Genomic DNA, 27874 nt, shown 5'->3' with positions numbered 1-27874 from the left:
TTGGCCAGTTGCTGTGTATTTCTTTCCTCAGAGTGGGAAATAGCTGCGTCTTGTGAAATCTGAGCAGCCCATTTGTGTGCTGAGATCTGATTCTTTGATTAGGTAGCAGGAACAGCACCAAATGGTTTGGGAGACTCCTCTTTGTGCAGAGCCGTTGTATCTAATAAATTCTGCTCACTGCTTGCTCTTTGTGAAGGTACTTTGTTTGTAAGATGTCTACCGCAATTAGCAGATGACAGAAGAAAATGAAGGATGTAGGGTCAGCTTACAGGTATTGGCATCTCTTCAGTGGAAAGCTGAGACATAAATCATGATCTGGGTCAGACTGCAACGTGCTCTTATTAAGAACCGTGAATGGGGTCACAGGTAAAGCTCTCTCGTCTGGGCAAACGTACCAAAAAGGGTGGGCTGCCATGCACAACAGATTTCATTGAGGGGTACTTTGCCTTGCTTTTTCAGTCAGGATTTAGCGCATTTCCCTGCAGAACATAATCCTGTCAGTTTTAAAAGGAAACAGCTGAAAGAGTGGGTGTTCCTGATGGTGAAGTGCAAAATCTAAAAGTTTTCATTATTATCAAGGAAATATTTCAAGGTGTCTGAAGAATAGATCAGACTAAGCAAAATCAGAATATTACTTTTGCATGGTAGCAAATCATGCTGTCTTGCATTTTAAAACTACCCTTGGCTGTAGGTAAGTGTTTGTCAGGGACATTTCAGGTTCAGAAACCTTGGCTTCCTTTGCAGTTTCGATCAGGCAAAAAGCATCTCAGAAAGCTTCTGTATTTCATGGCTATCATCTCTAGGAGATGGATTCATTCATTGGACATCCTTTTTGTTTATTTGGGTACCGCTGTAGACCTTTCTCCTTGGTAAAGCCAACAATGACAAATTATCTTAGGCATTAGTAGTAGTTAATAATAAACTCTACCTTTTGGGAAAAGCTATTGCAAGAAGTAGATGATAGCAGAAGTTACATTTGACAACCGTCTGTGACCTGAATGTCTCTGCACCTCAATCTGGTGTTTCCAGTTCATATTTTTCTCCAGATAATCTTTTTTTCGAGGCAGTGTCTTCCACAAAATAGCTGTTTGTACTACACGCAGGCAGATACTGCATGGCAGTGACATCTCTGAGGTGAAATGTATAATATTATTGCATGATGCTTTTCAAATGAGCTGAAAAACCTTCCAATCCATCATCCTACCTGAAGCAGGTCCATGCAGATCATACCTCCGACTTCAGCTACATTCAGGGTTGGTTCTGTGAATTAAAAACATCCTGTGACTCCTTACCAGAGGAAAGCCTTCTGTAAAACTTGAGATCCTTCCTTATGTTTTGATGGCAGAAAATGCACAGGGAATGCGACATGGTGTTGCTTGGACTATATGCAAGCATCAGACTTTCTGTCCACTGGAGTCGCACTCCGGATAACTCCTCACCCACAACCAAAATGGGATTTGTCAGGAGAGCCGGGTCATTTTGGAGACTTTGCAGTTAGTGTTGGAAGCTGTTCTGGGGAGAGGTTGGGCATAAATATTCAGTAGACTTCTGTCAGTCATAGATGGAGTCTTATTGATCTCAGCTGCACGTTTGAAGTTTGACCAGCTTCAGATCAAATCGCCCTGTGCCTTCTTCCAGCATAAACTGCGGAGCACTTACACAGATAAAATTATGGGAGCCTGTTTGCGGGCTGACAAACGAGTGTGGTGGTGAGTGTTGCAACTTGTACAACGGTGGCTGATGTGGTCTGTTTAACTGCAAGTTGCTGCAAGTAAATGGCTTCTAGGTACCATGTAAAAGAATTAAATCATAATGGCCTAGCCATATGATGCAAATCCCTGTGACAATTGGATAGATTATAATGATTCCCTCATTTGCGGGAGACATACGCAGACACTCCACATATTTCCCTGCAACAGTGCTCTAGCTCAGCTTCTAACTGAAGATTAGTTTCCCCCAATTTAACAAAACATGAAGAGGGCCAGAGTGGGAAGGAAAAAAAAAAAAGAAAAAAACAGAGGCAAAAGCTGTACTTGCTGATGTGTTGCAAAATGCTGAATGCACAAAGATCAGGTAATTAAGACAAGCCAAGTGTTTGCACAAGGGCATTTCTAGTGCACCCATCCTTAGCAGGACTGAAGTTCAGTTTGCCCGAAGGATAGGATGAGATGAATCGTTTGCAGCCCAGAGACTTGTTTTCTTTTGTTTGTCCGTGGGAGAATCAAAGCAGGGCAAGGTCCAGCTTTGATGCAGGGTCAGATGTGTGTTTGGTTAAACGCAGCTTTTATTTTCCATTCATTAGCTGGAAATCGAGGGTGGAGAGCCTGCCTGGGTGAACATAAAATAATTGTTTTACTGGGAGAAGATGAAAACGTGCCAGTGGGGTAAAGGATGCACTTCTGCTGACTTTGTCGGGCAACAGTATTTACAAAATGAGGAATTATGGCTGTATTTCTGGATTGCTCATTGAGAGATGCAAAAACAGCCTGCAATAAGGCAGCTGCCTGCCATTACCCAGGCACTTCTGAAGATTATTTTTTTTGTGGAGCACTTTATCTTATTCCTCTTGATAGTCTTACTGGAAGGTTTTTCTGGATTGGAGTAATGGAAATCTCCTTATGAGGAGAGTTGATTTTGCTCACTCTTGTGTATTACCTCCTGTGCATTTGCACTCTGCTGTGTTTCAGAGTGGTGCTCAGTGTTTTGGTGTACTCAACAGCCCGTGTTCTCCTTGAGGTGCCAGCAAATAGGCCTGGCTCCAGGAGACAGCTTGGAGATTTTGGACTGAGAAAGCAAGATGTGTAAGAGTATGCTCATGAGTCATGGATGCCTAGTACTCTTGTTTTCAAAAACCACTAAGAAGGGGCGCGCTACGGCCAAACCATCCATCCATAGCTTAGTATGAATGGCAGCTGCTGTCCGCGTGGATGGAATTGATTTGTGCAATCCAAGCTCAGTTCGCTTCTTGTCTGTTTTACCGAAACTGTCCTTTTAGTGACCCTCATTTCCAGATGCCGTTTAGACATGTGACCGTATAGGAGTAAAAACACCATGGGTTCATTTTATGAAGGCTACCAAACAGAAAGGGCCGTCATTCATTACCAACTTGCTGACACAAAAGTGGAAAGCTCTGCATTTCTGCCTGTCTCCTGAGAGGTATGGTTCCCTGCTGTCCCCTTCCTTTGAATTTGTGCAATTTGCTGTTACAGTGGAACAATGGGCGTAGTATGAGAATTGTGTGTGACAGGCTGCTCCTCCTAGGACTTCCATCTTGCATAAATCACTTTTCTTATGCCTCTCCATAAAATTTAAATGACATCTGGAAGGAAGGGATTTGCCAGGCCCATCCACCTGAAATATTAAAGTTGTTTTACATTACATTGACATTGATAGAATCAAAATCTCAACTCTTGGGATGGGATGTGTGACCAGCTGAAAAGTAGGGCACAACTTCCATGGGAGATATTTTTGAGAGAAAAGGCAATATTCTTTTTTTTTCCCAAAGAGCGTTTGAGGTTTAGATCTTTCTCTAGTGTTAAGCTGGTTGCTGATTTTTTCACTGGGAGAAGTGAGTACCTGCAGTCCTTGTGTTTGGGGTCAGCAGAGCTTCCAGGCTTGAGTCTGCCTTATGGTCCTTTCAGAGTTGCTGGCTGCCAGCTGTGGTGTGCAGGCAGTGTGGTGTGGTGTGGTGGCCGTGGCAGCTTCAGCTGCGTGCATTTTTAGTTTTGCTATTTGGATGAATAACTGACTACAACAAAATTGCAGAATGATTGCAGGCTAGGAACTGAGGGGTTTAACTCTGTGCTAGGCATTAATAGAGCTGCAATTCTATTCTGTCCAAAATGATTTTCATTTTTAGGTTTTGGAAACAAATGCTTTCCTGAGACAAAACATTTCTCTGAGTACATAACTATCCTTTTTCCCAGAGGTATTTAAAATCACCACTAAAATGTGGTCTTTTTTTAGTGTTCTTGCATTCTGGGAAAGGACAGAAACATAAAAATTAGAAGATTTGAGGACTTTCTCATCTTTGTAGACGTTTGAATAGTGAGTTTGCACTGGGTGGCAAAATGTGGTTTTTCTCTTTGTCGCAGTGTGACTTTCTCCATCCAGGAAAGATTTGAAAAGCCTACAGAAAGGATCACAGCTGACCAGCAAAAGAAAAGCAAGTACGGCTGCAAGTGGGAAAGAGCAGATGAAGTAAAATGGCTTGAATATTGAGATTTTAATGCTTCGTGTCAATAAGAAATGAAAATGTGTCAGAAAAGGAAGGAGAAATTGAGACGTTTTCCCTTTTTCCAAACCATCACCTTGTCAGGCATCTGAATTACAGTTTGGATCCTTGAGCGTGCATGGGCTCACTGGTTGGATTAACATTCTTCTCAGGCTCTCACTGTTGGACATTCTTTGTGATCTTTTCTTACCCCGTAGCCTGTGTTGGGAGCCATGTGCTGACGATTCCTAGCAGGTGGTGCAGCCGCAGGAAGTTATCAGAAGCGCTGGTTCCTTTTCTTTACTCTGGTTGTGGCCCAGAGAGCCAGCAGGGAGCCTGGGGGCTGTCTGCTGTCCTTTTGCCCCATCCCTTCTGTCTTCCAGCTGGAATGATGCTTTGGATCTAGATGTGTCCACCTCAGCACGGCAACATAAGCAATAATCCAGCCTTTCCTGGCATCCTGACATTTTTTTTTCATTATGCTTGGAGATAAGGCTTGTAAATGTAACTCAAATAATGCATGAGTGATGGCTCTAGAAGTTATATGGGAGTAACTAGTCCTCCTTCTAGAGAGCAGACACACTGTCTTATAAAACTCTTTCACCACAGTGCATATTGGTGGGTGGGAAAGGGTGGGGAGGATGTGACAGGACTTGTGTATGTAGATCTTGAGTATTTTCATTTTGGTATACTGTGCCTGCGGAGGTGGGAGTGGTACCCAGATTAATCATACAGGTAAGAGTTGTTCAAGTCTTTGTATCTGCTTGCTTTCGTGCCAGGTATACTCTGAGCTGAACTCGGAAATTTTGTGTCTCTTTTTTCCACTTGAGGAGATCCCTGAAAGTTAACAGTGGGATCGGGAACGGGTTTTTATCCTGTGTTCAAGGCACAGTGTGGCTTGGCTGTCTCCATGTCTGAGCGTGGTGGGGGCTGATATGTGATAGGAACGGGAGCACAGAGCTCTTGGCTTTTCCCTTCCGCATTCTGCTTGTGCAGAGAGAGCCCTGGCTCTCATCAGGCATCTTTCCTAGTCTGAAAGAAGTGGTAGTGCACATAGGCATCCTCCCTCAGCGACATGCTGTGCTTTTTAGGATTCAAAAAGACTGATCTTACTTTGAAGGTGAGAGGAAGCTGAAGAATTTTTGATATACGGGTTTGCTTTAGGTAACCCTTTGTGTTTTGATGAGTCTGTTCTCGATTTGAAGCTGCCTGGTGCATGTTTGCAGGGGCACTATTTTAGATGGCTGCACTCAGGCTTCACAGATGCAGTTTCCACTTGTTTGTCCTGGAAGGTGATAATGCAGCCACTTTGCACTCATCTATCACTACACGACCTCTGTTCAATATTTAAGTCTTTGCACGGGGCAAGTTGCGTATTCCTGCAGATATGACACTCATAATTGAAACTGGAGAGTCAACCCTGCTGGATGGGTGTGGTATAGCCTTTTGTACCACTGCTACCAAACCATGCTGCGTGATCGCAGCTTGTTCCAAACTTGCATGCAGCCACAGAAACTTAAAATAAACGCAACTCCAGGATATTTCACGGAGAGCTTTTTTTTATGGTTTTGTTTTTATGTTCTGGCTTGCCAGGGCTGATCGCTTGAATTCCAGCAAAGAAATAATAGCAAGAACAACACGTACCATGTGCAGAAATGTTCTTACTCAGTAATTGGTGAGGGTTACGTTTATAGTTGCTTCTTTCAGGCTCTCAGCTTGCAGAATAAACTCATAAACCTATACTTCAGCTCATAGAACCCGAAAGTAAGATGAACAGCAGGACTTAAACACCTGTTGCGTGGATTTAAAGCACAATATTTACTGCAGGATAGAAGAGAGCACTGAAATACTTGATGTTACCCAGCCACTGAAGAACAGTCTGGTTACGGCTGTGATCTTCACTCCTGTGATCCACATTACTTTCCTTTTTTTTTTTTCCTTTTCAAGGTAAAGCTAACTAAAGTTTCAGGAAAGGACATGGCCTTTGGAGGTCAGAATCAGATAATGCAGAGGTTTGGAAAATCCATCATGCCATGTGCATAGACCTCTTTGAAAGTCTTGCAGCGCAGTGGAGTGAAGGAGTAGTGCTGAGGAGGATAGCTTGTCCTCTTTCTTGTGTCTGATATTTGCAGTAAAATAGAGTTATTACTTGTGAGCTAACCCTATCATCATTAATATTGTGTGGCTTCCTCCCCGGAGTTGTGTCATCTATTCTGCTCACAGCACCACGGACTCAAATAGTGTTGCAGTTGCACATGCCCTGCATTGTCTCTGCAGCTCTTCACCTGTGTTAATTACAGTCCCTGGCATGTCCTTCCAGGTGTCTCGTGATAATAGATCGTTGATTATATGTTGCCTTCCTTCCAGGATTCCTTGCATTCTCGACTGTAATTTGTTATTTGTCTTTACAGCGCACCTTACTGAAACCCAGAATATGTTTTGTTTTAACAGTGCTCAGTTTATTGGACTTGTGTTCGCAGGTTCAAATCAACACTTACTTGTGTGGTGGGGCTTTGTTTCTCCCCTTCCAGACTGCCTGATGGCCATGAGGAAATACCCTACAAAAAAGAACGTTAGTTCAGTAGTCTTGTATCTCCCAGTTCTGCTTTATTTATTTACTGGGGGAAAAAAAAGTAGGAGTAGGAGAAGGAGAAGTATTACAGAATAATTTTCTAACATATTTACCCTTTTATTATCAGGTTGTACTTTATGTATGTATTATTGTTTGAAAAGCATGAGAAATAACCTGTAGACAGACACTTGGAGGCCTCAGTGGTTGGAACTTCCATCGCTAAGGTCATTGGGAGAGGTGGATGCACTGGAGTAAGGCTTGTGATTTAATCTGCTGAAAGGACTTGTCAGGTCTCTTGGCTCTGGGAACATTCTTTTGTGCCTCACTGCAGTGCTCGTAGAAACTGGTCTTGTGCAGCAAAGGTTATTCTTTGGAGGTCTTCTTCCTTATAACTGAGTTTACCAATGCAGTCAGATTGGTCACGTTCATACCTTTTGTGGGATTATCATAGCTGTAGGAAGTCTCCAGGCTTAACAGCGTGCCTGGTAGTAGATGAGGTGCGCCCTGTTGTAGTGGTATTGCTTGGCTGCTCTGCACAAATTGAGTTAGTGGAAACTAGGATCAGAGAGAAACTGGCCTATGCTTGAAAGAGAGGCAAAATAATTGAGAATAGGTTTTTAGAAGTGCATCAGGATGATAATTCCAGATTTCTTATTCTGAGTACCTGAGTAATGGCAAGGGGAACAAAATGCTGAGGCAGTCATCTCTGCAGCAAGAGGATAAGCCTGGTTTTTGTTGAGACTCCTGAAATGGTGTTACCTGTCCTCCAACCAGAACCTTTTCTCAGCAGATCGTCATGTTTGGCTGTGTGTGTTTACCTGCAGGATCCTATCTTTCCCTGCACTGAGAGTGAGTATGGTTGCTGTTTTGCTTTGTGACTCTCTCACAGCCCACAGTTGGCTATGGTAGAGTTGCATAGTAGATATAATGTCCTGCTTTCTTTATGTGTTGCAGTTCCAGGCTGTGTTTCACTCTGGAAGCAGGTTGGTAAGGGGGGAATGAAATGGGAAATGCACTCTCCATGCTGTGCTTGTCATTCTCAGCCCATCTGATTGAAAGTTCCTTAAAGAGTTCTTCTTGTGCCACTCTTCCTAAATCTCTTCATTCTTCAGAAAAGCTGAGCATCTTTCAGGGCATATCAAGCTTTCTTGAAGTAGATGCAAATGAAGGAAAAGTATAAACCCTTTCAAGATCCTGCAGGAACTCAGAGTTAAAAACATCATGGAGATGTTTCCAAAACTCTGTGAAAGCTACCTGAGCAAAAGCTTGAAAAATCAAGTTTCCTTTTTTAAGGGAAAAAATTAATTAAAAATCATTGAACTCCATAGCAGTTAATCTGTTTCGTGTCTTCTTTAAGAACATTAGAAGAGGAAAAAAGGAAAAAGAGTGAAATTGCAAAGAAGAGTTATACCATATCATGGTGTTGTTATTAAATTCGTAATGAGGCAGCAATTATTCCTAGCCAAGCGTGAAGCAGCATGACAAGAATTAGCTCACACCCTGTCAGTGAGCAATCTTCAGACTGGCAAATATCCATGGCAGCACTGAGAGGGATGTGATGAAAGCTCACTGTGAGTCTCTCGTCTCTGAATGCATCTGGACATTGAAGCCTGGGGCTTTATACATCCAAGAGGTGTGCTTGGAAAAAGACACATTAGCAGGCATTCATTTAAGCTTATTAAGGAAACAGAATTAAAACAGTTCTAGCAGAAGTTTAACAAAAGCAAATTTTCAGGTGTTATTTTCAGTAATATTCAGCCCATTCTGGCATGCCTGAGGATGAAGGGGAGATGCATTTTATTCCTCAGCCTGATCTTAAGGGATGCAAATGTTTTGCCTCTGCTAAATCTTTCATAGAGAGCTCCTGTAGATTCCATGCTTCAGTGCTACAGTGAAGGAATGAAATGATGTGATGTAAAACTGTCCTTCCACTAAGCCATGAGCATCAAAGAGATTTAAGGACCACCCAGTCTGTTTTCAGGAGGGTCTAAATAAGTGCTTATGCGTGTGTTCTTTGTTACCCTGACTGCTCTTGCCGCCCTTATGGACTTGCCATATAAATTATTCCTCGTTTTTTTACCACAGATTTATTCTGAGCGAGATGTTAAGTACTGAGAAGAGAGTGAGAGAAGAAAAGTAATGTGAATGAGCTTTAGAGGTCATGTTGATCTTTGTCCTTTAGCTTGCTTCTATTCTGGACAGTCAAGTTTTGTAAAATTGGCTTTTCAATAGAAGAAAAACTGTAGTAGAGGGAGCAAATTGGGGAGATGTGCTAAATATGGACTGCATTTATTTTTGGAGCAACCCCTGACACGTCTGGTGTTAATCTTGCAAGAGCAGTTCATAGAATCACAGTGTACACGTTCTTATGTATCAAAAAAATAAATATACTTTAGATAGGATTACAGCATTTGAACTTTAAATAAACATATATATTTTTGCCATGACCTTTCGTGCAGCACTTCTGAATAATGAAGGCAAAATGAAGTGTTCCAGCACGAGCCCAAAGGCGGCTGCAGTTTACCTCTCTTTGAATGCTGCCGCTTACCAACGTGTAATATGATTTATTTCTGGCTAACAGCCAGTCGTGCTCATTACCACCACCATGCTTCCCCTGCAGAGACCAACTGTGCCCTGGTTTTTTTTTGCTTTTGTCTTACCTGACTCGCAGGCTGGAATTAAACGCCATACATGACTGTTTCTTGTCTCAGCCTCCCTGAAAACCAATGACTTGTGGCTGGGGTGACTGCCCTCTCTAGCCCTGAAGTTATTTCTTCCTGCTATCAAAGCTGCTCCCCTATGGACATTCTCACGTGCTTTGTGTCTGTGCTCCTCCTCTTCAATCCTTGTTTTTTCTGGTGTGAACTCCCCGGTGCCAGTGTGAAGTTAAGGTTGTAGATCATGTCTGGCAGGGTCTTGGTGGCGCTTCTTGTATTGTGAATCAGACTCCCTGTATTTATTTCTGGGAAAATCCTGTTAGAAGGCACTTTGGGCATTATAATAAGGCTTATTGGTTTGCTCCAAAGAAAAATGATACTTGTCTTTGGATGTGGATGAGTTCATAGCTGTAATAAAGAACAGTACTGGGCTTGCCATTAGTTTACTAAGGAAACTTCCTATTAACAGAGATGTTTGTGGAGGAAATGACAACGAAACAACAGGGTAACCTTATACCGGTGGAATTTCTTCTTTAGTAGAGCAAGAGATAATTGGCTGTACTCTTCAGCTGGTTTTGCTTGGGAAGGACTTTACTGTTACTGCAAAAAATGATTGCTTTCAGAGCACACGTGGCCTGGTGAACAGTAGGGACCGCATTGCTTAACTCAACAATTTCTTCTCTCCTTTGTCCCATGCTGTAGGAGGTCCTCTCACACTTCATCTGTCCTGGCAGTCACTGACCATCTCAGAGCCAAAGAAGAGTTTTGGAAACAGTTTGACCTGCAATTACAGGCACACGTAGTTTTTATTTACATGGCGTTTGTGTGGAAGAGCAGATTGTTTTCATAGTGACGTGCAGAGATGGAGGAATGAGGGCAGGGAAATCTTTCTTTGTGTCTCCCTTCTTTTTCAGTGATAATTGTACAGTGAGTTACAATCTCAACTTACAATATCCTTTTTTTCCTTCCTTCAGTCGGTCAGTTCTGGCATATCTCAAGGTGAAATTGCTGTGTGTTATGTTTTCTTTTCACGCTCTCCAGATGGTTGAGTGTGCTGATAATGCTGATGGTGACTGGACAGATATTATCAAATAGGAACAACAAAAAAACGTACTGCTGGAGAAGTTGCTGTTCTTCAGGTGTGCATGGAGAGCATTGACAGCAACTCGTCATAAGATAGTACCCCTACGAGTCCCAGTGTTTCCTTCCAGAACATGTTTCCTTTCCTCTTAATAGAGGAAATAGTGTCACTGTAGGATCTTAGGCTGATGATTCGGGAAAACTGTGTTTCTCCATTTGCCTGAGCCTCACACTGTTGTTCTGTCAGGCACATGCTGTATATGCCCCTGCAGCCATTGCCTGATGCTGTGCTTTGGCGCAGATGCTGTTGCTGAACTGACTGCTTGACCGAAATTCCTCTCTTCTTGCTAGACACAAGAAAGTGAGAGTGTGAGGCTTCTCTCTGTTGCTGTTAACTAGCAGCTCGAGGCCTTTAGGAGCTGGAGTTTGAATCTGGGCAGTCACATTTAACGGGTTGAGTTGTCTCTTGTAGTTAGGAATTCAGTCAGAGGTTTTTATTGCATCAAAAGCGAGTTCCTCGGGGTAGTTCCTCTCCCATGGGGCAGATAGGAAGAAAAACCTGCTGGTGTTACCTGGTGAGCATGGGACAGTGGGATGGAGGAATGCACAACATGACTCTGCAGAAAGTTTGGGATAAAATAGGCAAAAGATGGATGCTATGAAACATTTAAAAGCAATGGGTTTTAATATATCTTGGCTATCAAAAAAGGCCACAGAGGCTTCTTTTCTTTTAATAAGCACACAAATGTCATCATTACCTTTTCTAGGATATTTTAGGCCTGATTTTGTTTTCAAGCCTGTAGCTTCTGTGTGCCAAAGTCAATTAATTTAACCACTTGTAATGTTAGGCAACACGGAGCCTATGTATTCAAGTAAAATACTGAGCTGTTACTTACCTTTTGCTGCCATTAATTTCAGTTAGTTTAGTCATAAAATGACCACCTTATTAAATCTGGACAGCTACCAGTGAACCAAAGGCTCTTGAAACAATACCAGAAGACATGAGGACTGCCTAAGAAATCTCCTTTTCTATAGGCCTTTCCTAATCATTTTTGCACAGTAATGAAGCCTTTGTTCATGGAGATTAATGCCTCTGTAGGACTTTTGCAGGGGTCCTCTGCCCCCTTTGATGGAAAGAGAGCTGGTTTATTAATCTGTTGCATGGGGAGCTCAGATTAAAGATAAGGACATAAAGGGTTGTATTTTCTGGGAACTGTATGAGAGATTACTGTGCTTGGATCCATGGTAACAGTGGTAGGATTCAAGCACGTTTTTCCTTGCTTTGCACTTTCAAGGGATACTTCCTAACTATCCAGCTTGGAATTGGAGATATCCATATGTTTGCTAAAGCGACTTGCAGAACTGCCCTAGAGAGTGTTGTTGCCTTCAAGAAGTGAAAATAGATCCATGTTTCACCCAGCATAGTGCTTCAGAGGGGCTATGGCAAATGGCTTTTACCGAAGGAGCTTTTCTTTCTCTGCTGAATCAGCTGGCTGAGCTGCAATGATTTTCATACCCTGATATTTTTTCTTTTGTTAGGAGTGGAATAAAAGGCTTAGCCTGTCTTGTTCATTGTGCCCTGCTTAGATACAGTTAACATTGAACCATTTGGCCCCACGTTGTCTGCCTTTCAGCAGCATGGCAGGTTGAATTTGAAATCACGCATCCCACTGGCAATATTCCTTCATCATTTGACCTGTCTGTGTTGGGACTACAAAGTCCTCCCTTGGAAAACATTAAAAAGTGCTTGAAAGGCCAGCAGTGTTTCCTAGAAAGCGGAGTAAGACTGTGCTCTGTAGGGAATCTCTGGTAATATATGCATTAGATCAAATTGGTTTAATGGCCAATTTAAAATCTGTGATTTTTTTTTTTTTCCCAAGCTGTGGTTCTGTGCACAACGGTGACAGTGATTGCCTGCGGTTCTGCAGCCTTTAGTGTTTGATGGCTGCTAAAGTGCTGGCAGCTTTCACACGTTCAGTTCTCAGATGAGCAGCTGCATTTCCAGGAAGCAGAATAAAACCTCCCTGCTGCTCCTGGGCAGGTAAAGCTGCGCTTTGCATCGAGATGCACCTGCACTCTGTGTGTGCACTGTCACACACCAGAGGCTCTGACTCCTGTCGCTCCAGAGATCGTGGCCATAATATCATCATAAGTGCTGTAATTAAGGCTGTGATCAAGTTGAGGTTAAATCTGTCTCTTAGCTCCTTTCTTTCCAAAAGCTGTTCAATCAAACTTTATGGATTTGATATTTATTCAGAAGTCGTCTGGGAGAGGATATTTGAAATTTGTCAGAAATGTTGAGTAAAGGGGGAAAAAAACACTTTTCTTTCTATGCTAAGGAGAGTTGCTGGTGTGGGTGATCCATCAGACTTAACGTATGATTGGGCGTGGAAAAAAGCTGCAGCAAAAGGAGCTAAATGGAAGAAACCTTTCTTGTTTAAGCATGATCTCTCTGTGCACCCTTTCCAGGTTCGCTGCAGCAAAGAGCTACGTGCCAGGGCTTTGTTTGCAGCCTGATGTCATCAGTGAGGGTGGGCATGGATCAGTAGCGCTGCCGTTTCCTGGCTGGCTCAGATCAGAAACCACTGCATTTTTCCAGGCCTTCAGACTGGGGCACACGATGCCTGTGCTGAAGAAAGACCGGCCTCAGTGCCAGGAAGACTGCAGTCTGGACAGACGCAGGGTGGAAAGTGCAGTGCAAGCACAGCAGAGAGAAAAATCTTGCCTCAGATGTTGATAGCCATCTGCAGAAATGGGAATGGAGAACAGCGAGTCCTCTAGGTTTTCCTTTTTATTCCCTTTTTTTGTTCCCTCCCTGCCCTAAGCTATTCTCAGCTGCCATCCTGGGAAATGCAAGGACCTGCTGTGTTATCCTACCATTTATTTGCTTGACCTCTGTTTTTGCCCCTTTCAGAAAAGCACAGTCCTGGCTTTGCTTCTCCGCGAGGGAGATGCTTTTCTCGCTCCACATGTGGTTAAGTGCTAAAATCTTGCTGTACAGTGTCGGTGCTTAAGGCTTCCATGAGTTCAAGGAGTGGACAAATTCACAGAGGAGACGGCCCTGAGAATTATTAAGTGCAGAAACACGACTTCTGGCTTAGTAAGTCTCTGAGCTTGAGTAAGCTTCATGGAGGGTATTTCTGGAAGAAACACCATTGTCCATATTTGTATTCTCACCTGACTTTGGGTGTTGTCAAAGGCAAGATGGATCTTTGCTCTCAGTGGGTGCAGTGGTATTGAGGTCGCGAGCTCTTTGCTTCTGAGAGTTGGTTTTACTTCTTTTTGTTCACTGTGTCCTCTTACAGAGGTGCCCGGTGTGTGAAGAAAGCTTGCAAGGAAGCTGCAAGCTGTTCTAGGCAAGTCTTTCCTTATCCTGCCTGATTGTTGGTGCTCAAGAAAATGTTTTTACAAGAAGTCAAGTTGAGGAGTAATGGATCTGTGCAGAAATGACTCTCTGTAAGCATTCCTGCCCTTCCCTTCTTAACCCCTGTAATTCTATATAGAGCAGGGCGTGTTGTCTGTGGTTAGGTGTGAACCTTGGGCTGCTTTGCTCTGGCAGTGCTCGGGGGCTTTGCGTGGGGGGTTTGTACTGGTGCAAAACCGTAAGACAACTCCATGTTACCAGATAGCATTATTGTTTTGGAATGTTTGATTAGATAAGAAGTGCCCTATTACTGAAGGCTTGAAAATAAGAAATAATTTCTGATTTCAGTTCAAAAAAATGAAAAGAAAACCTGCTTGCTTTGCCTCTGGATAAAAGCTTCAAAATGGAACCAACTTTGTACCCTCAAGTGAACCTCAGCATCTCAGGACTTTAAAGCCAAGCTTGTGGTTTGGGGGATGTTATTGAAATCGGTGGGGTTCAATCTGCTGTTTTTTTTTTTTTTCTTTCAAAAATCTCTATTGAATGCAAATGAGAGTTTTATTCAAGAGGGAGAGGGAACTTGGCAATAGGAAAGGACATCAGACTCCTCTCTTTGGGTAATGCTTTCATTGCATCTCTTTTACAGTGTGAAGAGTGTTTTGCCCCTGGCAGGTTTGGAAGTTGTACTCCCAGCCAAGAGTATGGAACACAGTGCAGTGTGTTAGGGCTGCTGTGTTGTCAGTTGGCTTTTAGTACTGCCTTTGCATGGAGAGCACCTGCATCTCTTCGGGTGCTTCTCTCTTGGCACACAGTTTTTGCTGCTTCATCAGGAAATCCAGGTTCCTCTGCACAGCTTAAAAAAAAAAAAAAACAGAGGAAAAATAGCAGAAAAAAGCTTGTGACCCCAGGTTACAGCAGGGACTGTGTTCCCTGGCAAAAAGAGAGGAACTGAGACCTTTTTTCTCCTCTGCTTCTTCTGGTACTGATTTTATGGTGGGGTTAAAAGGTCCTGGTTTTATGGGATAACCATAGACACGTTAAAATTACTGCTCCCAGAGAAGAGATGAAATAAAAATATGATGGCCAGAAATGGGAAGCCCTTCTGTGTTGCTTGGATTTGGGACGTATTTGCAGAAGGGGGTGTGTGTGAGCAAATGATTTTTGGTCTTCCAAGTAAGTACCCATTGTTTATTGGTGCTTAGTGTTGAACACTTGCTTGATGTGTTACGTGTGACGTTTTCAGCTGAATGTCAGATATCTGCATACCTAAATGTAAGAAGCATTAAAAGCAGAATTGGGGCAGAAAGCCCCACTCAGTTACATTATTGCAAAAAAGCAAGCAGTGTGTATTGACAGCCACTTCTGTCGTTGTTTACTTTAAGTCAATCTGTTGAACTTCAGGATTATTTTCTCAATAAACGTTGGAAAGTAGTGCTAAATTGAGTTCTGGCCATAGGAGCCTTCTGTTCATGGGCCAAGGAAATAATGAGTTTCAGTTTATTTAAGCAGTTCATCGTTTTTCCTTTAAATCTGAAAAGCAAAGGTTAAAAGCACAGGGAGAAAACCCTGTTTCAGCATTAAAATTTGGGCTGAGATCATCCAGTTCTAAAAATGTTCTGTGGTGCATGCGAGGTACTTTCAATGCCCTGTTATAAAACGCAAAATATTCTATTCTATTCTATTCTATTCTATTCTATTCTATTCTATTCTATTCTATTCTATTCTATTCTATTCTATTCTATTCTATTCTATTCTATTCTATTCTATTCATTACACACTCATTACAGAGGAAGTGATTTAGCTAGTAGAGGGTACTCAGAGATGGTCCTGCTGGTAGTTTTTCCTTTTTAGAAGTACTGATAGGGGTCGATGACAATGGAGGAGGGATGTGTACAAATTGGAATAAAAATGGGGCAAACTATGGTCACTTAAGGGGTTATCAGTGAAGTAGGAGATTTTTTTCCAACCAGGAAAATAACGGGCAGCATTTAGTATCAAAGATGCACCTGAGCAGAGATGAATATACTTCAGTGGTTAGCAACCAAAACACATTCACCTTTGTATGGGAATGCTGCTGCAGAAAAATAATTGTCTCGTTGGTCTAAATAAAGGTTTCTGTGTGCTGATTCAAATCATGATTAGAGCTGAGGGATTACAAAATCTATTTTAATCCCTCTACCCTTGTTTGGTCACAGGGAATTCGGCCGCTTTGAGCAGTAGGTGACTGCTTTTGTGTCAGCGTGAAAGGCAGATAAAGCTGGCAGCAGCAGCCCAGCGACTGAAGAAATCAGCTCCACAGCCCTCCCTGCTCTGCAGCCCCTTAGGGCTGTGGGAAAGGTTTGTTTGCAGACTTTTGTTTTTTAAAAGGCTTGGACAACCGCTAAAAGACATAACACAGAACTAGATGTTGTAGAAAGCATCTCACTAATGAACTATATTGGAAAACGGCACCTTGGTTTAATGCATAACTTTTTAACTCCCTAATTGGAAGAGGGAAAATACAAGTTCTGAATTCCCAGCAAAGCGACGTGCTTACGCGGCTGTGTTGCAGATCCCGCTGCACGCTCTGCCATCACTGCTCTGTTCTCTCCTAGGAGCGTGGGCCTGCACCCAATTCTGTTGAGTTCAACCGCATTTCCCTTTAGTTTCTGAGCCTGAGCCATTCCTGTGGTGTTCTGCCCACGAGCGTGCTGCTGCAAACCCAAGAGACCATTTCCTAGTGGTTGTTACGTGCAAGCCTGTGCCAGATTGGAAAATGCACTTGGCGTTGGCAGCAGCTGCCTATTACAGGAGAAAAAACATAGTCTGTGTGTGAATGGGGACCAGAAATCCTTTACATTTGTGAATTCCTTCCATCTCTTCATTGCTCCGCTCACAGATCCATCCTGCAGACCACGCAGTGCTCAGCTTCCCTTACGCCTGGGTTTATTCTGCCAATTGCCCGATATTGTCAGCTAATTGGAGTGGAAATGATGAATGAAAGCGCTATTATTGAGTTGCCAAGTCTCCTCACTTGGCAGCTGGTGGGTGATGCTGGTAATTGTTACCAAAGTGTAATTGCTCCGGGCTCTGCCCAGGGTTTCAACAAAGCAGCCTCATATTGCTGCTCTGGGACACCTGATACCTGCCTTCCTTGCTCAGCTATGCTGGAGAACCACACGGGAGGTCTGTGAGGCCCGGCCTCATTGGAGCATTACTGCCAGCTGAGCCGCGGCCCTTCAGAACACGATGGGCTGCAGTGAGGTTCTTCACTCCCCAAAATGCAGCAGCCACTCTTGTGTGTGCCCAAGGACAGAGCAGCCCCGCTGGGAGATGGTTATGTCACGTTTTACTGATTTCTCCTAAAAGTAGGAAAGGCAATTAGAAGGGCAGGCAGTAAACAGCAACAACCGTGTAGTTTGCAGCATGATACTAAAAATTCCAAGCTTGATTCTTGGATACAATTAAGGCTTCAGCAGTAGACTGCTGCTTTCTCTCTGCTTTGTAATTGCAGCGATGCCCCCAAGCAGATGACCCTGCTGTGCTGCATGGGGAATCCAGCATCCTGCGGCATTTTATGGGCTGGCCAAGCATTGCCATGAAACCGTGGGAAGAGGGAGGGAGACAAAGCAGCTGTTGCACGCGCCTTATTTCCACAGTCACTGCACCAGAATAGAGCACGGATTGTCATCCAGTGCTGTGGGAGCTCACGCCAAGCTGCGTCTGATCAGGTTACTGAGGCTTTGTGGATATTAATAGCGAACTCCAATTATTTTTGGGTTTTTTTTTTAAACTGAGATAGAGAAGAAACAGGTGCAGCTATGTGAAGTTAGGAAGACTGCTCAAAAAAGGCACGTCCAAAGAGATTTAGGTCACTCTGTGCTCTGGTTAATGCAAGCGTGTGGCAGCAGTTACCCAGGAGAGCTTCCAGCTGCCCTGGGCTTCCACTTCCACTCTCTCTGCTCTTTGTCCCTTCAGATGATGCTTTGCTTCAGGCCTTTTGTACTCTAACTGCCAGTTGCTTTCTTGCATTCATCTCTTCTTCACCTTTTTTTCCCTCCAATGTGCAACTATTGTGCTTTCTCTCCTACCTTTTTTCTCTACATCAGTATTCTCCAAACGCACAACATGCTTGTGCTGTCCAATGTCTTGGGTTTTATTTTGCTTTGCCTTGTGTGTAGGTGCCCGCTGCAAGCTCTGAACACCTGGGAGCATATCTTGCTTTTCTGGGTCCCATTTTGCAAACCAAACAAGTGGAACACATATATCTCTTTTTGTAGCACAGCATTTAAGGTTCGGTCGAATTAGGTATCATTTATTCTTCTGAAGTAGGGAAATCCAAACCATTAATTAGTTATAATGGCACTACTTGGTGCATAAGGAGTGCTTTCCATCTTCAAAGTGCTCTGTGCACAGCGTTTCATTATTTATACTGTTAATTATATTAGCACTTGTAAGGAAAAAGCTTCTTAAAGTGTCACTGATAAAAGTACACTCTTAACAGGATAGGAATTTGGCGCTTAATTGTTGCAGATAATTTATCCACTGAGATTCAGTGCCTTAGAGAAGATATAGTGTGGATTTACAGCAGTTCTTTAAGTGTCTACAGAATAAAGTTTTGCTTTCTGTTAGAAATAGTAGTACCTGGGATCTTTCAGGTTTCTTTGTAAGTGATACAGATACTGAGGAAGCCTTGCAGCGTGGAGTGCAGGTTGGTGAGATCCTTGTTCTGCAATTGGTGCTTGGTATTTTGATTGCTGTCAACAGAGTGACTTGGAGCCTTTCTTTGCTTCTGCATTGCTTCGAGCATGTTACCTTCGCACAAGCTCACTGAGATCTCAGGGTTAGCTGGAGGCAGAACATACACAAGCTGCTGGCCTCTGATTGCCTTAACCAGAGAGTCGGGTCTGAAATGGAAAAGAAGAAATGAGAGCAATGCAAATACCAGCAGTGATTACAGTCTGCATTGTCCAGGTCATAAGGGTTCTACATATGCACTGATCAATCTTTTTATGCTTTTCTGTATTAGCGGCCATTAGCCATATGCTTAGCAATACACATAGGGAGTGTGTTAGAATTGGTTTTAAATACGATCCTGATGTAGTACCCAGTACCACCAAAGAGTCACTGTTGCCTTGAACTCCCACTTCTTTTGTGTATTTTCATTGTCCATGAAGTACATGTCCTGCCTTTCTGTCTGATCTCAAAGGAATTAAGTGCCTTGCACTTCAAATGGCTTGTAACCAGAGCACTGCATTTTGCTCAGTTTACCATGACTATAACATTCAGATATTCAGTAACATTACAGAGAGTGACCCCTCCACCTCCCTGTAGAGAGATCAGTAAAATTGGTTGTTGTCAGGAGTCAGATGTTCAAATTTGATTTTAGGTCTGTTGCTCCATAGCCAGGAGTCCTGAACAAAAGCTGAACACTGAGATCTGTGAGCTGCTTGGAAGACTCTCCCACCTGAAAAATCAGGTAGTGGGTTTATGAATTCCCAAAACCACTGCAGTGACATCTAATACCTAGCAGTGAAAGTCACCTGTGGATGGTTCCAGCTGTGAGCCTTGGGATCCAGCTCAGATTCTCACCCAGGGTGGATTTGGAAAAAGCTGGATGAGCCCCCAGGTAGTGCCCAGCCCACTTAGGCTAAGGTAGGAAACAGGAGAGGGAAGAAGGTAGGAAAGAAGGTTGGTTTTGTCAGAAACCAACCTCTGACCTCAGAATGGCTTGCCATATGAGTCCTTTGGCCACCAGCCCACCATAGAAATATTACTTATTTAATAAAAAGAAGAAGCCTATGGAGCGAAGACTTAGGAGAGCCTCACCTGCCCCTTGAAAGCAGCAGTATGTACACACCTAAAGGATGCGCTCAACCAGCTCTCTCTTCTCTTCTCTTCTCTTCTCTTCTCTTCTCTTCTCTTCTCTTCTCTTCTCTTCTCTTCTCTTCTCTTCTCTTCTCTTCTCTTCTCTTCTCTTCTCTTCTCTTCTCTTCTCTTCTCTTCTCTTCTCTTCTCTTCTCTTCTCTTCTCTTCTCTTCTCTTCTCTTCTCTTCTCTTCTCTTCTCTTCTCTTCTCTTCTCTTCTCTTCTCTTCTCTTCTCTTCTCTTCTCTTCTCTTCTCTTCTCTCTTCTGTGCCCAATGCTAGCCCTTTGGTGGCTTCTGAGGCTGCAGCCTCACCCTGCAATGAGTGGCCAAGTTGAAATTGCAGGCTGCTTCTCAGTGCTGACATCACTTGTGCACAGATTTTCCTCATCTGCCCCCACTGTTTTGGGATTTGCCTCCAGCTGAGAATAAACAAGTATGTGAATAGAGCAATAGATACATCAAATGGTTTTGATGATTAACTGTCGCTTTTTGCCAGTGGAAAGATATTAGGTGTTCTGTATGCTACCACAGTGTTTGAGTCTTAGGGTGGATCTGAGTATGCTGAAGAGAACAGAATGGGTTAACAGCAGCATGTGTTAGCTAAAGCTTTGCACATCCATAACTTAACCCAAATTTATTCTGTAGTTGTGCAGTAAATCTGTTGGCAGAGCTGGTTTCTAGGTTTCTGCCCTACAGCCACAGCTGTGTGTGTCAGAGGGGTTCCAGCTGCACTACCAGAGCAGAAACTGCCTCCTCTCTGTCCTGTTGATACCCTGCCCCATCGATCCCTTATTGCCATCTCTTGCCTTAATGAGGTGTTGCCAGCATCATTAACAGAGACTCAGTTTAGTAGCTAGCCCTGAATGCATTCTTGCTGGTAAACCAGTGATCATGTTTTCCTTTCTCATTTTACCTGTGTAGTACATTACACTGTAAGTGAAGTGACTCAGTGGAGTAAATCACTACACCATGTAGAGTCTGACTATCTTTCAAATCAATTTGAAGCGATGGCTTGGATTGCAGCTCTCTGTACTATGCAGGAAAATCTCTTTCATGACATAAATGTAGCCTAGTGCATACGTAATGGCTGTCTAATGCAGAAGAGCTGTTCCTATAAGAAACTGATTTTCCTCTTTGCATTTTCTTTAGACTTCAAAAAGCAGATAATTAAATATGGATATAGCAATTGATGTATCTTTCATAATACCTCAGTATGTAGCTACTGGTTGGTTTTTTTTTAAACTGCTGAGAAAAGGAAGTTGACATGGGAGAACTGACAACTGCAGAGGAGCTGAGTGCAGGCAAGAGGAAAGATTTCTGAAACAAAGGCAGTAAATCACTGACCCTGTGGTTTACCCAGTGAGTATCCTAATAGCAAACTGTTGCGTCTCTGAGTTGTCTTACTAAGTCACTGAGACTCTGTAAGTAAGAACAGGCAAATTTAGCCATTAAACTTGAAGCTTTACTCATGATAAGTTAAAGATAGGTTCCTTCCCTCATTTTCCTCTTTCTCCTCATTACAAGATTGAGGGACTCATTTCTATTTGCATTGCCATTGTATTTTGAGAAAGCCTTTGAGTGATGTTAATGCCAACAACTGACTGCTTATAGCAAGGCACGGCACTCTTAGTGGGAGATCATCCTTTGTGCTCAGACACAATTTTTTTTGTAGCGTTGAATCTCTTTGCCAGACAAATCTGACCCAGCAGCCAATACAGCCCAGCTGCATCCCCCTCTTAGAATACCCGTTGCTCATAGCGCTGTGATTATGTTGGCTGAAAGTGAGGAGGATTGCCCAATACCCTGTCTGCACCAACCATGCACCCTGCCTTGAGGGGCATGCCAGGGTGCAAGCCTTCTGGTTCAGGGGCTGTCGTCTCCTCTATGAGAGTATCCTAGTGCCATCAAGGAGTCTGTTCCCTCCAACCTGGTGCCTTAAGCTTCCCTGCTCTTAAGGCAGTTTTTCTTATTCACTATGCGCATGTTCATAGGAGGGCAGGAGCCTTGGCTGCTTCTTAGGATGCTGCTGCTGTTTAGTGTCAGGATGGCTGGAAGTTGGCGTTCAGGGGTAAAGAGGAGGAAAGCTTTGTTTTCCAAGCATCTTGCCAAAAGTAACGTGTCCCAAGTGGCTGCTCAGACCTTGGAGAAACTGTTGGGAGGGAAGGCGATGTCTACGAAGTGTCAAAGCATCTGGACAGGGGCCTGAGATGGCTTATGAAAGCGCTGTAGCAGCGTGGGATCATGACCTCGGTGTGGGGGGAACGGGAAGGGGTCAAGCAGGGGTGGTGAAAACCTTTGCAAATTAGCTGTGGGTGTTCCAGTCGGGTGCACTGATCAAGTGGTGGTGACAGCTATTTCTAAATCTGCTGGACCGCCCGCTTGGTTAGAGTTCCCTTCTTCCATGTTGTTCTGGATAGATGTGACTAGGTGGAGCCTCTTCATAGCTGGCCATGCATTCAGCATTTTTGACTAAATCAGTTTAATTGCATCTTATGCTCTTTAGACCTTTGCTTCCATCTAACAGCCTAATGTAATGTGCTCAATTTAAATCGTGGTTTCAACTCGAGCACCCTTCCTTCTGCATTCTTGCAGGCTCAAAATTTTGAATATTGTGTTCAAGAGCTGAGAACTGCTGCCACAGAGGTCTGTCCAGGGGTTTGTTAGCTTCAAAGTGTGCTCAGGAGCCTTAGCATGAGCTATGATCATCACAGTAGCTGCAGTTTGGACAACTTCAGGCTTTTGGGAAGTGTCACAAAAATGCAGTAGACACCTTGAGGTTTATGGAGGTTATTTCCTATCAACTGTCTTGCTGTTGGTTATTTGCCATGCATGCCTGCGTCTTTCAATTGTATGTTTGAATTTACTGAATGAACAGTACCGAAGTTATGAATGATAAGCATATTGCAGGGAACGTTGTCCATTGCGGGCTTTGTTCTTAGAGTCTGTTTTGAGCTGTATGAATCATTCGTTGTTTCATGAAATAGTGCACACCTCATGCTGTATGGGTCCAATTTTAAACGTTTGTTTCTTTGCAGAATAACACAATTTGGAAGCCAGATTCTTGCCAAGACTGCAGTTGCCAAAGCAATGTTGTCACCTGTGAACCTACTGTCTGCGAACATCCTCAGTGTGACTTTGAGAAGGTAAGGGGCTGCAGCCATCCAAACACCAGCTGATCAGCTCTTTATGGTAGGAGAAATGTCAGGTCTCGCTGCAGTTGCCATTCCTCTTCTGCCTTAAACTCCTGGAATAGTGACTTGTTAAATTGTTGTGTGGGTGTACACACAGTGCACATAAAGGTATAGTGGAGGGCATAGGTCCTGCAGTCCCTGTGGAGGTAAAAACTCCTCTTATTTTAGGGAGGGGGACAAGAAGAAGATGTAACATGAAGTTTTTCCCAGGACGAATGAGCGGAGATGAGTTGGTTGCTTATCTCTGTGCAGCACTGTGGCATTCACTGTAGCAAACTTCTGTGTTCAGCTGCTTCCATGCAGCTCCCTTTGAACCTGAGAATCTGATTCACAGCAGGATTTGGGGGACACAGGAGGGAGCGATGAATTTGTGTTTTCCCTCCCAGGATGTGTGGGACTGCCCAGGGTCAGGAACAGTCTTTGTACTCATTCACTCCTCAGTGATGAAAGCATGTAGGAGAAACGCACAGGCAGAACCCAGTGTGTGAAGCCTCTGGCTGTAGCATGGTGATGCACCACCTCTGGCTGTTGCTGCAGCCAGAAAACTTGGTGGTAAAATGGCTTGCAGACTGCTGGTGCTCCCAGGGCAGTCTGGTGCCCAAAGAAGGCTCCCAGGCTGAGTTGGGACCTCCTAGCATGAGCCCAGCTTCCAACCACCTTTCATTTGAGGATGGAGCTGGGTCACTGTCAGGCAGGCAGATGGACGCTTTCCACTCTGGTGAACAACAACAAAGCAGAGATTGTCTTTCACTTTCTTGTGTCTTGTGATGGTTGTTGAGCTTCATTGTCTCCTGTTTATCTTTCTCTGTCTGAGCCTTCATTAATGGTTATATGTAATTAGCCATGGAATTGGTGTTGCATTAGCATCTGGATTACTAGGGTAGAATGCATGAATGGCAATGAAAATTAGTGCTTTAAAGAAGCACTGCCAATATAATAATTATATGGCTTTATAAGCCAGGCTGAAATATTTTCCAATATGACAGTATTAACAGGGAAATAATTCTGATCCTTACTGTTTTCCCCATTATTATCACTGTGTGTTGACTAAAGCAAGACTGAAATACTAGGAATTTTTGTGCTAAAGACAGAAATAATAAAAAGAGAGTGCTGTTATGGTACATCTAATAATGGGTGGACTGGAGAATATGTTGTTCATTGAAACAAAAAACAACAACAAAGAAAAGGATAAATGAATAGGTGGCAGCTGTAAAGCTCAAAATGGGAAATAGATTTACATTGTCAAATGAATCTCTCTGACTCCTTGACATTGGTAATCTTCAAAGAATATAAATCTTCTGTAAAGGACTGGCAACTTAAATGGTGAGAAGAGTTGGGTCTTTGAAAATCTTGCCACTGAGAAACAAGGTCAGAAATCACCGTTCCTCTTTATTTCTTACCTACGTACAATGAGATTGATGCTAATATCGTTGATGTACAGCAACAAGGTATAAACAAAAACAGATGGTCTGCAAAAGCATACCCACTGATGATAGTGAAGAAGCCTTGAAGTAATACATTTTTTTCGTTTTGAAAAATCAAAGTGTTTCTTATAGAAAACATCAAAGACTTGTATCATTTCAAATAATTCTGATCGTGCTTCTTGTATAAATAAAGGAGTAATAGGTAGGACAATTTGGGGCATTGCGTTTTTGATTATAGCAAAGCAAATGATGACACCTTCCTGAGCAAGAGCAATCCCTGAGAGGTTGGCCATACCCTTGGGGAAGGGAATGTAGAATGCTTCCTGAGAAACAGGAGAAGCAGTATTTTGAGGAAGGTAATCTCATTGGTAAAAATTGACTACGTTTTACTTCCTGAACCTTCACTGGTTTTGGTTTTCTGTTTCTGTTTTCTTCCTCTCCAGCTGCTGTGTTCACATCAGTAAATTTGTCTTGGCCTTTTATTAGCTGTGGGAAAAAAAAATCCTGTGGTCAGGTGGTGCCAGGGGCCTCCAGATGTGCTACCATCAGTGACAGACACCCTTGCACTGAGATCTAACATGCAGCTGCGAGGAACATGAAAGCATTGCTTTGGAGAGTCCATGGAGATTTTTCAAGGACGGGAGGATAAGATCTCCCTTAGCGTTAGCCGATGTCTGTACTGATGTTTTTCCCTTCATGCAGTGAGTTGCTTCCATCAGCATCATCTATTTTCTTGCTGCTGATCAGGATGCAGCATGCAGTCAGCTTGCTAAGCCTGTAGACCATGCAAAGCGAAGTGGTAGCAGTGTCACCAGACTGTCCTGTGGCTCAAAGTGGTCAGTACTTTTCAGTTATTTTCAGATAGTGTTATTAAAAAATAAAAGAGTGCTGATTATTAAACCAAAGACATTCGGGTGATGGATGTGTATCCATTCTGCCAGCCAACTGAGCTTCTGGTGTGTCTGAATGTTAGACTGAGGTCCATTCTGTACCTGCAGAAAACGTGTTATCTGCTGAAAACATTTTGGCTCTACCACATTCCTCAGATGAATAATCAGTGAATAATCTTGTTTGTTGTTTTGGATATTTGCTCTCCAGTTGTTCTTTATTCTGGTTTGAAAACTAGTCCTGCTCAGGATTTCCCAATTGTGCTGTTAGAAGTGTAAATTCTGTTCCTGTTGCTCTGAAGGTAAAATGTCAAATACAGCGAAATGAGGTGATGGTTCTCAATTAGGAGTCTTATGTAGCAGCACTGTGTATTTTACTTAATAATACATTCTCTCTTCAAACTGAAAGCACTGATTATAGCCAAACCCCATATCTTTCCCTTCATGTTAAAATTTCCATTTCATGTACACTGCTTATTGGATTCTTGTATCTTTCTAGGGAGAAGTGCTCCAAATAGCCCCAAACAAATGTTGCCCTAAATGTGCCTCACAAACTGAAGGATATTGCCAGCATGAAGGACAGATCCACAGTGTGAGTACTCTGCCACGGTCTTTGATAGGGATGATCCCCTCCAGTTCTTAGCTCTCTGTTTGTTCCGTAGCAGTGTAGGATGCTTTTCTGACATGAGGAGGAAGGATGGTTTATTGGAGCTGTATTCTGTTACTATCAGATAATATAATGGAATTTTGGTTTGCAAAGTTTGCAAAAATTGCATGTGTCACTGCAGTACCCAGATATGAGTACAGACTAGGAGAAGAACTCATTGAGAGCAGCCCTGTAGAGAAGGATCTGGGGAGTCTCAGTGGACAAAAAGCTGGACATGAGCCAGCAGTGTGCTCTTGCAGCCTGGAAAGCCAACAATATCCTGGGCTGCATGAAAAGAGGGGGCCCTCACTGCGGCCTTCCAGTACTTGAAAGGAGCTTACAAGCAAGAGGGTGACTTGACCTTTTATGCAATCTGATAGTGACAGGAGGTGGGGGAATGGCTTTAAATTGTATGAGGAAGGATATAGGTTAGATGTTACGCAGAAGTTTTTTACTCAGAGGGTGATGAGGTGCAGGAACAGATTGCCCAGAGAGGCTGTGAATGCCCCATCCCTGGAGGCATTCAAGGCTGGGTTGGATGGGATCCTGAGTAGCCTGACCTAGTGGTTGGCAGCCCTGCCCGTGGCAAGAGGGTTGGAGCTAGGCGATCTTTGAGGTCCCATCCGACCTAAGCTATTCTCTGATTCTATGAATATCATGCCCCGCTTGGCTTAAAGGGAGAAAGTTTCCTTTACCACTTATTCATTCACTTCGCTGTTTTTGTGAATGACTGAAACAACGTAGTAATGTTAGGAGAAGCAAAACACATTGAACTTGGCTTATTAGCTTCCCTGAAAGAAGACTTTCTATCATCAGCCATGTATGCAGATAGAGAATGATTGCTATCATGCAGCTTGGGTTTCATAATTCTGGATTACTCAAGAATCAGGTTGCAGCATGTGGTTTCACCTAGGGGATCTCAAAGGCCAAAACAGTAAGAATACGTCTGCAAATAAGAAAAAAGGATTCAAAGGATAATAGTGAACCATGTTGAACAATAGGCATGCAAAAGAAAAATGGCTTAACAGGGAACCCAGGTCATATGTCTGGTCTCCTACAGACTTTTCTGTTTGACAAGAGGCAGTTCAGGTCCGAATCTTAAGAAATATGCAGCAATTCCTAGCATATATTTAAAATAGTATTTTTGAGTATCTGGACCTTGGAGTCCAGATACTTTTGTAACACTCTTTCAGCATCATGGGGCACAACCAGCATAGATTTGTTGCAAGCTGGACTGAGACTGGAGTGGGAGGTCTGACACGTCTATCATTTTCTATTATTTCTTTGTACCTGTAATTTGGATGATGCTACGTTGTATTACATTGTATTTCTGGTTGCAATTGGTGCATTTTGCTCTCCTGTACTCTTGCTGCAGCTTTTTACATTTGGTTCTTCATGAGTTGTCCTTTTGCATGTAAGTCAGAACAAGTATGCCCGCCCACGAGGACTGCAGGCATATCTCTGCATATGCTGTATATCACGCCCAAGTTCCAGTGTGAGGTGAACATCCAAAAACTTTCTTTTGGCAGTACAAAGTCTTCTCCTGATGGTTAGCGCAGATTGGCCTGAAGGAGGAAGTTTTTTCTTTTGTCATTAAGCCAGCACAGTGCTTTATGACTTCTTTTTGCAAGTATCAACCTAACAAGAGTGGCCCTAGTGGTGGCTACATTGGAGAAAATGTTCTGTGTATCTGACAAGAGCTTTTTTCTCCCTGCCTAATAAATAACTTCATGTTTTGTAAAAATAAACATTTTTTGTTTGTTGGAGAGCATTGTAACACACGAACATGTTTCTTCTCAGGCTCAGTGTTGCTTCATGTAGCCTTAGGGCAGAGATATTTGTTGCTGCATTAATGAGTAGCAAAGCTAATGCGATTTTACTCATAGTGAAAAGCTTAAGTATGTGGGGCACCAGGTGTTCATTGTTGTCAGGTGTGTGTTGGGGCCCCTGTTGAGTATTTTTCTGAAGAGAGCATATCCACCCTATAGAAACT

At 43.1% G+C, this 27874-nt stretch overlaps 1 protein-coding gene across 3 annotated transcripts in view; it reads left to right on the top strand.

The window, feature by feature from the left end:
* The window catches only part of FRAS1 (Fraser extracellular matrix complex subunit 1), a 164037-nt gene that overhangs the window by 32834 nt on the left and 103329 nt on the right, over window positions 1-27874 (top strand). For all 3 annotated transcript variants that reach the window (XM_025150292.3, XM_420470.8, XM_015276618.4), the window contains exons 3-4: window positions 22769-22876; window positions 25735-25827. In XM_025150292.3, coding sequence (XP_025006060.2) covers window positions 22769-22876; window positions 25735-25827 — 201 coding nt within the window. The remainder of the gene's footprint in view (window positions 1-22768; window positions 22877-25734; window positions 25828-27874) is intronic.

The sequence above is a fragment of the Gallus gallus genome, chromosome 4, assembly GCF_016699485.2.
Source record: "Gallus gallus isolate bGalGal1 chromosome 4, bGalGal1.mat.broiler.GRCg7b, whole genome shotgun sequence".
Classification (NCBI taxonomy): domain Eukaryota; kingdom Metazoa; phylum Chordata; class Aves; order Galliformes; family Phasianidae; genus Gallus; species Gallus gallus.
The sequence above is the reverse complement of the archived record's forward strand: the minus strand, read 5'-3'. Positions and strand labels throughout refer to the sequence as shown.